We start from the raw sequence: 12979 nt of genomic DNA, 5'->3' as shown, positions 1-12979 counted from the left end.
AGGCTGGCAAGCCTAATGAAGAAGCCAATCACATTTTTAGTCTGAAATTATACAGTCCAGTCACAGATTTACCATCTCATTGTGAGAACTAGGCTTCAGGGCACAAAGAACCTCAGATCATTTTACTGTTACACATTTAAATTATTTATGGATACTGGCATAGAATATGTAACCAAGAGGGCTTCTTCTCCTCTACTCCTTGAGTTTTGTATGTAGAAAAGTTACCCATAAGTAGTTTCAAATGTGGTCAATATCAAAGAGTCAGAGGTACTGTCAGAGAGGACTGTGTAGCAGGTAGTTGGCCATGCTGATTACCCATGAGATTCCCTTCTTTGTTTTATAAATAGGTCTGAGCTGAGCTGCCCTTCCCTATTTCAAACAGGTGTCCCTCTCATTTCTTGTTGATGGGGGAAGCTGCAAAATGGTGCAAAGGGAACATTCACTTAACCCCAGTGGCAACTGGCTCTTTGTAGCTTCTGGGCCCCATTTTTCCAGCTCTATTTTTAAAGTAAGGAAAGGGAGCAATGACCTCACCCTGTTTTGGAATCACATAACCAACTCTCTCTCGCTACAGGGTGCTATGTTGAAGATAAAACAGAGTGACTCTGTACAATTTAGCACTGTGATGGTGCTACAGAGCCAAGGAGATTTGGCAGCATGACAGCAAGTTATCTGAAGTCAAAACAGGGTGAGGGAGAGGCTTCTTGCCTTCTCTGGGAGTAAACCTGACTGGGTAGATTTCAATAGGATTCTAAGTAGGCCTGCTTAAGATTCCTCCTAAGGGATGCTAGTGTTTTGTAGCAGGTTGCCAATTGCCCTGGAGGGGAAAAGTCCGATCCATGGGATAGAAGTTTAATGTGTGGCTGAGGACTTCATGGCATGGGGGTAAAAAACATTTAATTAAGACTCTAGTAAATAGACAGGACAGGTTTTTTTTCCTTCAGGCTAGTTGGCAACCATACCTTTGACTGAGAATTACACTGTTTTGAATACAGAGGATCTATTCTGAAGCCAGTGTGACTTCTCTGGATAAGTAGTGCTGTAACAGACTGACTTCAAAATATGCTTTAGGAAAGGAGACTGTGTTATAAGCTGAAAGTCTGTGGTCTGAGCTGAAGGTCTTGATAGCAATGCTGAGAGGAGCAGGGTAAAAGATGATAAATAAATACATGTCACATATTTGGGACCTATTCCTTCAGTGCCTTGAAAGATCAGTTGTAATAGCAGGAGATCTCCAGCTAGTACCTGGAGGTTGGCAACCCTAGGGCAGTGGTAAAGTATTGGAGAGTAGTGCTACCTCGCTTACTATAACCCCTTCCTGAAGTTGCTGTTTTGCTTTTCAGATTAATATATTTAGGCTCAGAAATTTTGGAATTCCACATAAATTATCTTTTCTGATATTGCTGATTCTTATATAGATTGCATAAGCAGAGCTCTATTGGATCAGACCAGTGGCTCATCTATTGCAGCGTCATATTTCCCACAGTGGCCAGCCTGATGCTCTAGAGGCCAAAGCCCGCCCTTGTTGATATTAGGCCTCTGCTTATTTGCAAGTCTTATTCGTTTCCTCCACAAGAACTGCTTCTCTAGTGTAGGATCAATTTTGTCTGGAATAATTCTCTTATTCTCATCTGCTTATAAAGATGAGCAGAAGGCCAACATAGGATGATGGGAGATTGAGGACAGGATTCACAATGCATCCCTGAAAAGGGTTTATATAGACTTGATAGATCCCCCAGTTGATGCAGGGGTTCCTGATTTTCAGAGTTCCCTGTTCTCAGTAACGCTGCTCTTTTGTGTTCATTCTTTTGCCTTTCATTTTGTTTGATGGGTAGTCTTTCCTGTTTGGGATTTTTTACATTTATTCACAGGCCTGAAAGAAAAACTGAACAGCCGATGTGTGAAGAACACGAAGATGAGAAAATTAATATTTATTGCCTGAGTTGTGAAGTGCCCACATGTTCAATGTGCAAAGTTTTTGGTGCTCATAAAGATTGCCAGGTTGCGCCTCTCACAAATGTTTTCCAAAGGCAAAAGGTAAAAAGTGACAATTCTTCTCACAGGTAGAATTGTAGTTGCTTTTGAAAACAAGAAACTAAAATAAAATGCGGTGTCCTCAGATCATTCACCAGTGTTGTGGGGTTGCAATTTCTTTGTCTAGCTTTAAAAATTCATCAGTTAATGATGAATCGATTATCTTTGAAACTCAGAACCAGCTGGGTTTACCAAGATTATTGAGTTGAGTCATTGTGGTCCTGTCAACTGACAAGATCTTTTTGATTTTTCTAAGTATATCCCAAATATGTGCCCATCTAGCCTGCTCTTTGAACTGGCACACACATGAGAACACATTAATTGGCCCATTGCATGGAGAATCTCCATGTCCATACCAGTCACCAAAACTACCAGGCGTGTGAGATGCCCCATGCGGTAGGACTGATGCAAATGGTTGCTAGAGCAGATTTCAGGCATTGTGACTACACACACCCACACACAAGTGTTTCTCACTGTTTCCAACATGGTTACCTAATGCGCAAAGCCTAGCAGAGCCCTTTACATCTACTGTGTTTAGATGAAATCTATAATTATATTTATTTATGAATACTAGAGGTGGGTAGATGCTTTGGGTAAAAGCATTGTATGGGGAAAAATCTTGAGTGCTGTCCGTGGCTTCACTATCTTAATAAGAGGATGCAGTTTGGTAAAGATCTCTGTAAAAAGTGTCTTGAATATTAATATCATTATTACGTTAATATAATTTACTATTTCAGCCAGATATAATGTAAAAGCTATAAGTAATCCTTCCCAAATTGCAGCATTTATTAGGAGATATTCATCTAATGTGTATTCAAAGTAAAGATCCCAGAAAAATTTGTGAGCAGCTCAGAAATTGGAATAATTGAACATAAAAAAAAATTCAGAAAGTTAATAAAATCTTGCTGTTTAGAATTTAGTCTCATAACATTCCTGAAGGATAAGAAGATTACTTAGCTGACTAGGGTATTTTGCAGTAACTGAATCTATTGCAAATGTATATTGTTCAGCAAAACCATTTATTATGGCTTTTCAATATTAGCTTTTCCTGCTTCTTCAAACAGTTAAGTATGTACATTTAACAAATATCTTTATGAAAATTTTTGATAAATAAATCATTCTAACAATAAGCCATAAGACCTTTTTTGTTTAAATCATCCGTGGTGCCATTTTATATTTATTTTACATCTTTATTTTATTCTTGTTACTCTGCAGTCTGATCTCAGTGATGGTATTGCAGTATTAGTGGGAAGTAATGACAGAATACAAGGAATTATAAATCAGTTGGAGGAAACCTGCAGAACAGTTGAGGTAAGTAGTTCAGTTTACAATCTATGGAGCTAGTTTTAGGTTGTAGTTATAACTATTAGATATGTCCAAGCAGGGGACCCACAAGAACTCGCAGGGGTTCTTTCCTCTCCCCCACTATGTCATGGTGAGGAACCTGCAAGGAATTGTAGAGTGCACCTCACTTTCCCCTCTCTCTCCTCCTGGCAGCCCCTATATCATATTTCCCTACTTCCTTCTGTCCTTCTCACCCACCCACCAACCAATCTTTTATCTGTCCCCTCCCATGGTCAGCTATATTTATTATTTATTTATTTCATTTATACTCCACTTTTCTCCACAATGGGGAACCAAAACAGCTTACATCATTGCCTCTCCTCCATTTTAACCTTACAACAGCTATGTGAGGTACATTAGGCTGAGTCTTTGGCTGTTAATGCATGGTCGTTTTGTCTTGCAATTCTCCCTCTCATGTCTCACACTTTTCTATCTCGCGATCCAAAAATTAAACGCGTGGTGAACTCCGTCCTGCATCAATCCCGCAAAAGATCAGGGAGGCAAGATAGTAGGGGGGTACTCATAATTCTCATCAGTGCTTTGCAAAGGGCTGATGCTAATTAAGGGCTGACCTAATTATGAGAGTTCATATGTGTGTGTGTGAGAGAGAGAGTATGCTGGTATACCATCGTTTCAACATTAACCCCTCTTTTTTAAATCAAACAGTGTTTTAGACTCCCCCCCTTTGCAAAATAAAAATAGCCTGGCACCATGACTTTCAGGGTGCAGTGAGGCAAACGAGCAGGCGGGCGTGAGTGACCCTGGCCGGAGAATGAGCTCCGATGATGGGGAGGAGGCTTGGAGGACAGCTGCCTCTTCGTTCTTGGTGGGGGGGAAGGCCTTCTCTCGTTCCTGTATTGTGCCCCCCTTCTCTGTGCCCCAGCCTCTTCTGCAGCAGATGGTTGTGTGCATGAGTGTAGAGGGGAGCAATGGCAGAGCTCCCAGCCACAACGCTCCACTTCTGTGTTTCTTGTTGCTGCTGTGTCTTATCAAAAACTGAAGCACCACCTGCCCGCCGTTCCAATACGTTGATATACTGACATACCGGCCAAAAAAAATCCTGAAAGGCAAGACTGAGAGCAATGGTTTTTTAGAGTTGCAGGCATTTCCATAATGTCCCCACAGCTTTGACTTTAGGGTCTGCCTTTATATCCCCCTCCCTTTATTGCTTTTGCTCTTGTGCTGATAGTTCAGGTATCATTGTTTTTATTGTTTTTGCATGTGCTTGTAAGTTTTTTAAAACGTTTTATGGCACATTCCTGAAAAATGGGCCCAAAGCCTTTAGGAGGCCGACTACGGCCTCCGCCGGCGCAGGGCCCCACACCACCGACACCCGGAAGGCGCTCGCCGGCGTGAGTGGCCCCAGCGCCGGCTTGCACGGCTGGGCGCTGCTCCCTGACCTCCGCCTCCCGGCCACACTTTCAGCTCGGGCACACCCCTTTTTAGTTTTATAAAGATACTCCTTATTTTTGTAAAGATAACTGGCGTTTTTGGCGCCAGGCAGAAACCTCTTTAGGAGGCAACGCCGCTAGTTTGCCTCCTAAGCCCGGCGCAGGCATTCATTTCAGGAATGCGCTGTTATTCTTGTTGTTGAGTGACCAAAACTGAGACTTGTTTATTTCAGTGGGAGAACTCTTGTGGGACTTAAAAGTACTTAACTTTGGTTGGACCACATGTGGTGTTCTTGACAGCAGAAATAATGTCTTCTTAAAAGCCTGATCCTATAGAAATGATTCCAGATGAATCCAAAACTGACTTTAGTTCGTAAGCAAGCATTTGTAGTGCTCTCTAAGGCTCTTTCACAATCTTTGCCAGTCATGTGGGAGCCATTCTGCATGGTATGATCCCACTTTGCAAGAGAGGATTGCAGGGATAGGTTGGGTCATTAAAATGCTGTTGGAGGAAGATGAGTTGACCAAGCCTTGCAGGAATTGTCTGGATAAGACCTGGCCAGCACTGCTGATGACAACAGGCACAGGCTTGCCAGTTACTTCCTCTCCTGCCATCACCAACCACCGTGCTCTGCCGTAGGCAGTACCAATCTAGGAGTAGGCTGTCATGATCAGTATTGTCTACGCTGATTTGTGGCAGCTCACCAGAGTGTCAAGTTGAGGTCATGTCCTACCTGATCCTTTTAACTGGTGATGCAAGGGATTGAACATGGAATCTTCCACATGCAAAGCAGATGCTCAACCACTGAGCCATGGTGCATCCCCAGCGCATATGCGCACCCTTGTATTATGGGACTGTGTCATGTGGAAGTGGATGGGCATACAAAAGGATATAATTCTGTCAGGATTTTGGCTAGGTTGCATATTAGACCATCTGTAAAAAAAAAAAGATTTAGCTGTTAGACTGGCAAGCAGTGTCTAGTTCTGAATTACAGTGGTTCATTCAGGTCTAAAACTGAAAATATAATGAAAACGACTAATCTGCCCTTCAGAGCAGATTAATTTCCTGCTGTTGCTGGGTCTGCATGACCTTCAAGTGTGACTTCTTGCTTGTTACCATATTACTTTAGGAGTCACAACTCCCATAAGGGTCAATTAGAGAGTGTCAGTGCTTAATCGGGAGCACCATGCGGTCTGTTTACTCTGCACACTTCCCCTGGAGACATCGGTAAGGGCATCTGAAACCCGCCACTCCTCTCATGGCATTTTTCAGGCACAAGAAGTGGCATTTCTCTTTACAGATAAGATCTCAGGTCACATAGCTGCAAAGATCAGTGCCTTGACTGTGTCACTTCTGCCTATCAAGGCTGCCAGTGCTGCAAGGAGATGGCCATAGAGATGTTGGAACAGATAGTTATAGCTGGGGTGTAGAACAATCTGTGTTTACTGAGGGACTATCTCCCACATGCATCAGGAAAAGGAATTGCAGCTGGGCAACTCTACCCACAGGAGGCATCAAACAGGCCTTTGGTTGTTGAGGGGCCCATCTCACAAATACAATGGATACTGCTTTTCTTAAATGTTTTGACATAACAGAATTCTATTTCAAGTGCCATTCAGGATATTGTTGTGAAATCTCTGCATCAGAACTTAAAAAAAAAAAGACATTCTAAGCAACAAATGCAATATCATGTGGTAGACTGTGGAGAACCTTCAACTGTGGCTGAAGATATTCCATCTCTCTCATACATCCTCTAAAAGAAAAAAGAAAAACAACAAAAATAGCTAAACGTCCACCCCAAATGAAAGGTTATAAATGAAAAACTAGATGTTTAAATTTAACACTTTGCGATTCTAATTGGCAGGAAAAAAATCCATCTCATTTCCTTATGTAACCAAAGGAAGGGACAGGAAATAGTATATCAAACAAACAAGGACTAAAGTCTTTTTTTAAAAAAAACCTGAATGAAGTACAGGAAGGAAAAGAATATCAACAGTTAAAAGCCAGACTTTGTTGTCAGCAAGGCATTGCTTTGAAGGATAAAATTGTGTACTATCAGGAGTTTGCAGGCACCAGTGAGCCTTTAAGTAAGCTAACTAAGGAATGTAGAATGATACAAATGCAGAGGCTCCTTAACATTAAAGTTTGAACTAAGTCAAACAAAACTAAGATGACAGAAGTGTCTATTTCTAAGACCAAATGCTAGTGTTTCCAATGCTGACTCACATACAATAACTACTCCCCCACCCCACTCAAGCTCCCATCTTGCCAAATTTGAACCATGGAGATATTCATGCTTTTCCCCCACCTTCATTGCATTTTTAATAGGTTTAGCATCCATAAATAATCCAAGAGATTATGGAAAACATCCTTCATAATGTTTACATAAGAAGCTTAATCCAAACTATTATTATGCATTTCACATGATCTTCATCTTAGTTGGGCGTCAGTTTGACCTTGAAATTTACCAAGTGAAAAGAACTACCTGGAACCAGAGGAAGCCTGCTCTTTATTCTAGGGGAAAATGTAGGCTGCAATCCTTTGCATTGTTGGATTCAATGGAGTTTGAACAGCCTGAGTGTACAGGGTTGCTGCCTCATTTATTAAGGCAGAATATTTTCTGACCTTTGTTTAAATTAGCTCACTGAAAACTCTGAACAAGGCACAGCTACTAAAAGAGCAAGTCTGGCTATTTACTTCTAGTTTCAAATACACAGACAGATCCTGCTCAGTTATATTTAGCTCCTATGATCAGCACAGGATTTTGGAGTTTTCAATTTATGCTAAGAAAGAAACCACGTTTTCGACTAATGCATATTCATATGATATGACCGAGAATAATCATGTATAGATGCAAACATCTATCTATGGAGAAAAATACTTTAAAAGCCGCTGCATTTCATAGTTTTGAATGTGCTATGTAATTAAGCTGTGCTATATAATTAACTTCTAGTGCCCTATCTCCAGCTTTTAAATATATGTCATATCCATCATAACAATTTTAACGTGGGCATGAAAGCCAGTATTTTCTAAGGCAAGTGTTTCTAAGGCTTCAGGAATGCACATTATGGTACAATGTTATCCCTCTATCGTTATAATAGAATGCTTAAGACTGGAAACTCTGGGAGAAGATCTCTTCAGTTATCCGACAGCTCTGAAACATGTTATTTAGAAAACTTGATATGACACCTCTCCAGAGAACCTGCTTTAAATAATAAAGATTTCATCTAAGGAATTTCAGAAGCCTCAGGGCCCTTAGAAGCCTCCATTCAGAAAAAAAAAGTTTTATTTGATAAAAGCAATTCCTAGAATTTCTGGGCATTAAAAAACTGCTGACATTGTAACCTTTAACATTATTTGCAGGAATGCTGCAAAAGACAAAAGGAGCAATTATGTGAAAAATTTGATTATTTGTATGCCATACTAGAAGATAGAAAAGGTGAGATGACGCAAATAATCACTCGGAGTCAAGAGGAGAAATTGGAACATGTCCGGTCTCTGATTAAAAAGCATTCAGACCATTTGGAGGCAGTATCCAAACTGGTGGAATCAGGCATCCAATTCATGGAAGAACCAGAAATGGCCGTATTTTTACAGGTATGTTAGAGAGAGTCCAAAAGCAAGGAGAAAATTCTATCTTGCAAATTCTAAACTTCTCTTTTCCCTTCTTTATTTACACACTATCAATAGCTCCTCTTCTTGCCATTGTCTGGAAAGTATCATTTTTAGTATTCATATCACTAGCCAGTAATGACCTTTGAGAGTATCTGTGCTCACATGCTTGGGAATTTTTCATCCATTGATTCTGCAAGTGTTTCATTCTGATACTGTATGTCGCTAACACAAGAATAGAGCAGGTCACCTGCTAAACAGCAAACTCAAAGACAAGGGTGAATACAAATAACATTTTTTCCAAATGGTTATTTATCATGGTGTGCATGCAGACCAAGGTCCAGAAAATAGGAGCCATTGTTAAATATAATGTGAGGGGAGGAATGTACTGATAAAATCTCTGGATAAATGGCTTGTGTTATATCCCATTTTTGCTATTGTGGCATGCTTTCACGTCTCCAAAAGGCAGACACATCTAACATGGTTATTTCTGGATATGTTTAATCCAGATTTTAATTGGAGTCTTTATTCAGCGTCTAACTTGTACTTGATTTCTTTTTTGAAACTTTTTTTTAACCCCCACACAATGGAGTTGGGGCCTAAAGCACCAGGTGAGGTCAGATGTCTCTAACTAAGAAGGATACCACCTTATTTCACATCTTCTACATCAGAGCATAATGAATTTCCCTTCTTTGAGAACATGACAGCTTTGCAACGAGATGCCACTACACCGCAGTGTTCCTTATGTTTGCAGTTTTGAGCTGGGAAATCCACCTACACCATTCTATTCATAGATCTCATAGACAGAGTCAGGGCTGGGTTAACCGTTATGCTAAATACACTCGAGTTTTCCAAGCTGAAAAACGTATCTGTCCTATTCCTTTATAAAAATCCCCTGCAGCTTATAAAAGATTATTAGCTCACTCATTTTTTGACAGGGCAACTGTGGCAATATACACAGCTGTAGGAAAACGGAGCATATCAGTAGAGTTATTGCTTAGCCTGAGGAACACAATTAACGTATTTTCTGAATTGGGAAAAATGTTCTGAGTGGCAGCCAGGTGCACCAATGCATTACCTCCCGTTGTATGCCTGTGTGAGAGCATGCATAAAAGTGTGCAGGAGAACCCACAAAGAGATGTGTCCTATTCAATAAAATGTGTGACACCCCTGGGAAAGGCTCTGCTTTCACATTTCCAGTCAGTCTGAGACTTCAAAGAAATTAGTGTGTTAAAAGTGTAGTCTATGTATGTGGGGGTTGAGGGAATTCACAATTTAAGGATTGATTAATTCCATTGGTTTTATTTTGTTTTTCACAGAATGCCAAAGCGTTGCTACAAAAGTAAGTTCCCTTTCAAAGCAATATGCCTGTTTTCCACATTTATCATGAGCTACCAATTTTCAAACCATTTCTTTGCAATCTCTGAGAGAAATGACTCTTTGCTTCTATTTTAGAATTACTGAAGCCTCTAAAGCATTTCAGATGGAAAAAATAGAGCCTGGCTATGAAAACCTGAGCCACTTCACAGTCAGCCTCAACAGAGAAGAAAAGATAATACGAGAAATTGATTTTTACAGAGGTATGTGCTCTTTTTTTCTTTTAAAAACAATCACATTGCTTTCTTTTAATTATGGAAGTGCATAGTTTGTGTGAAGACATCCTGTCAGGAATATGGTGAAGAGACCTTTTTGACATTCCAAAAAAGTAACATGTCTCATAATCAAAAGTAAACTTGCATGAAGACTAACACAGCATGCTTAAAATACTTTTCTTCTTTAATCGAATCCGATGCCTTAGCCCTCATGATGTACACAGCCATTTTTGAGAATCAAACATCCTGTATACCACCAGAGTTATTAACCTGTTTGACCTGTTTGTATGACTAGACAGAAGCACAACAGCTATTACCAATAGTGTTGCATGGGAGAACATTTCCTTGAATAAAGGCACCTACGTAGCGTGGCAAGGGAATAGGGACTGATGGTATATAATTACCCAGCCAGAAGAGCTTAATTTCCACCAGGGTTGCCAGGTCCCTCTTTGCCACCAGCAGGAGGTTTTGGGGACAGAGCCTGAGGAGGGCGAGGTTTGGGGAGGGGAGGGACTTCAAAGTCATAGAGTCCAATTGCTGAAGTGGCCATTTTCTCCAGGTGAACTGATGTCTCCAGGTGAACTGATGTCTATCACCTGGAGATCAGTTGTAATAGCAGGAGATCTACACCTAGTACCTGGAGGTTGGCAAAACTTCCTGGCAGCCTTAGCCAAGTTACTGAGTGGTCACCTCTAAACTGGGCCAAGTTGCTCAGTGGCCACCACCACTGAGGCTGCCACAGGCTAGTCCTACTCCATTAAAGAACGTGACAGGAAAGGGGGACAGGACCATTTCCGGGATGTTTTACCTCCAGATCCAATCCTGTTCCATCCCCCATGGTTTCCTTTTCAGAAGCCAATGCTTGAAAGGATCAGAAATATTGCTTTGGTCACCTAGCAACCTCCAGAATGGCTACTGAGAGCCTGGTGGGAATTCTTTTCTTAAAGTTATAGGCATTGTTTCTATTATTTGTGGAGTTTTAATACATCAGTGTATTTTTTTTTTAAGATTTCAGTGTTTTTCCACAAACCTGGGACTTCCTTCAGGTTTGTAGGGAAATCCCTCCATCTGTTCCTAGCCCCACTTTGCAGATTTACTGAACATAACCTCTATGGCATAGTCCAGAATTAGATATATGACGATGATTGGTAAATATTGGCCCACCCATCAAATCCATCCCCCAAACAATCACCTAACTTTGCCACTGTGTACTCTCCATGCATCTAAGTTCCTGTTCTTGATTACTTGATATAAATAAATGTCTGGATGTTGAAAACTGAATCTCTTCTGATGAAACATTTTATTTAATTTCAGAACAAGCAGGACTCCTCTACCATTTCCATCTCCAGACGCTGTGTACTGATTTCCCCAAAGATAAATGCCTATAATTTCTAAGCCTTCTTCTCTGTGGGAGAGGCTTCACAGAACACAATGTTGTGTTGACTTTCTGACACTACTTTCCTTTAATGAGGTCATGCCAGAAATACTCACATTAAGGAGAATTCTACCTCAGAATTAACCCCATTTACAAAGAATGCACATTTTTATTTTAATGGAAACCAAGTGTTTTGCTTCATCTCTGTGTTCCATTAGAGGAAGAAGATGAGGAGGAAGATGCTGTTGAAGGTGAAGAATTTGATGAAGTCCACACAGAGTCATCTGGTGAGGAGGATGAAGTGTCTGAACTGCCATCTCAGCAGCCCCAACAGGATACTCCAGCAAAGGACACATCGGCTGTACCTCAGACTAACTCAGCACCATCACTGCCACCTCCACCATCAGATGCTGCCACCACTACACCTAATCAAGTAATTATTTGGTGTCCTGTCAATGGTATTGTTTTCTCTGTATTCTAGTTGGCTGTTGATCAAAATGTGGAGAAGGCTTGGTTTTTTAAATTCACAGATTAAACTGGAATTGCAATAAACAATAAACAAACATTGGGGAGGGACCATGGCTCAGTGGTAGAGCATCTGCTTGGCATGCAGAAGGACCCAGGTTCAATCCCCGGCATCTCCAGTTAAAGGGACTAGGCAAGGAGGTGATGTGAAAGACCTCTGCCTGAGACCCTGGAGAGCCGCTGCCAGTCTGAGTAGACAATACTGACTTTGATGGACCAAGGGTCTGATTCAGAATAAGGCAACTTCATTGACCATACTGAGTAGTGACAGTGGGCAAGTCTTCCCTTTTCCCCTCAGCCATATTCTGACGACAGAAGAGATCTCATTTTGGCAGTGGGGGGGGGGAGACCTGAGAGAGAGGTTCTGGGTGGAGTGTCAGCTGGTAGGAGGACATTTCCATCAATGTCCCTCTTTTGAGCTTTCACTTGCCCGCACTTTACATATGATTGAGGAAAACCTTTATTTAAAGTCATAACTCTCCCACCATTATATGTAGTTTGACATTAAAACACACACAATCTCACGTGTGTTGTTGTGTGTACAATTTAGGAAAAATGAAGGGGTAGAATGAAATCATGTAGAGGAGAGGATTATAGCAGCAAGCTCCAATCCTCATCCATGTGCATTCACTGAAATATATGTAATGTCTGTGCAAGCAATCTAGTGGTGCAGGTAATTAGACTCTGCCTTTAGCAGGTGGTTGGGGGGCTTTAGATGGTAATGTATACTTCAGAGCGAAACTACAGCTAGATTTCAGGAGGGCCTTGCTAAACTTGTAAACTGGGTGCCTGGACTTCTGCCTCAAAGTCTAGCCCTGGTGATGGCACTACTGATGCAGCTCAGAACATTGAAAAAGCAACACATAGATGTGGAGAGTGACAAGACCATCTTTCTCTGTTCACTTTATCATCTACTATGATCCCTCAAGTGTTCTTCAGTCACTGCCAGTAAGCCAAGCCAAGCTAATGTGGCAAATCCGAAGACAATGTCAATGCTCTTGTTAGTTCATTCAGAGGAACCTTTGGCTAGATATACCAGGCCTCTTCTCATGTGACAAAGTGTCTTTGCAAGCATCTTTGTTTTTCATATATATTTTTAATACAT

At 41.1% G+C, this 12979-nt stretch overlaps 1 protein-coding gene across 2 annotated transcripts in view; it reads left to right on the top strand.

Annotated features, from left to right (window-relative positions):
* The window catches only part of TRIM55 (tripartite motif containing 55), a 36457-nt gene that overhangs the window by 3089 nt on the left and 20389 nt on the right, over positions 1 to 12979 (top strand). For both annotated transcript variants that reach the window (XM_056854130.1, XM_056854128.1), the window contains exons 3-8: positions 1872 to 2037; positions 3250 to 3345; positions 8134 to 8367; positions 9702 to 9724; positions 9838 to 9962; positions 11568 to 11782. In XM_056854130.1, the coding sequence (XP_056710108.1) occupies positions 1872 to 2037; positions 3250 to 3345; positions 8134 to 8367; positions 9702 to 9724; positions 9838 to 9962; positions 11568 to 11782 (859 nt within the window). The remainder of the gene's footprint in view (positions 1 to 1871; positions 2038 to 3249; positions 3346 to 8133; positions 8368 to 9701; positions 9725 to 9837; positions 9963 to 11567; positions 11783 to 12979) is intronic.

The sequence above is a fragment of the Euleptes europaea genome, chromosome 8, assembly GCF_029931775.1.
Source record: "Euleptes europaea isolate rEulEur1 chromosome 8, rEulEur1.hap1, whole genome shotgun sequence".
Classification (NCBI taxonomy): domain Eukaryota; kingdom Metazoa; phylum Chordata; class Lepidosauria; order Squamata; family Sphaerodactylidae; genus Euleptes; species Euleptes europaea.
This window is presented reverse-complemented; position numbering and strand designations above follow the sequence as displayed.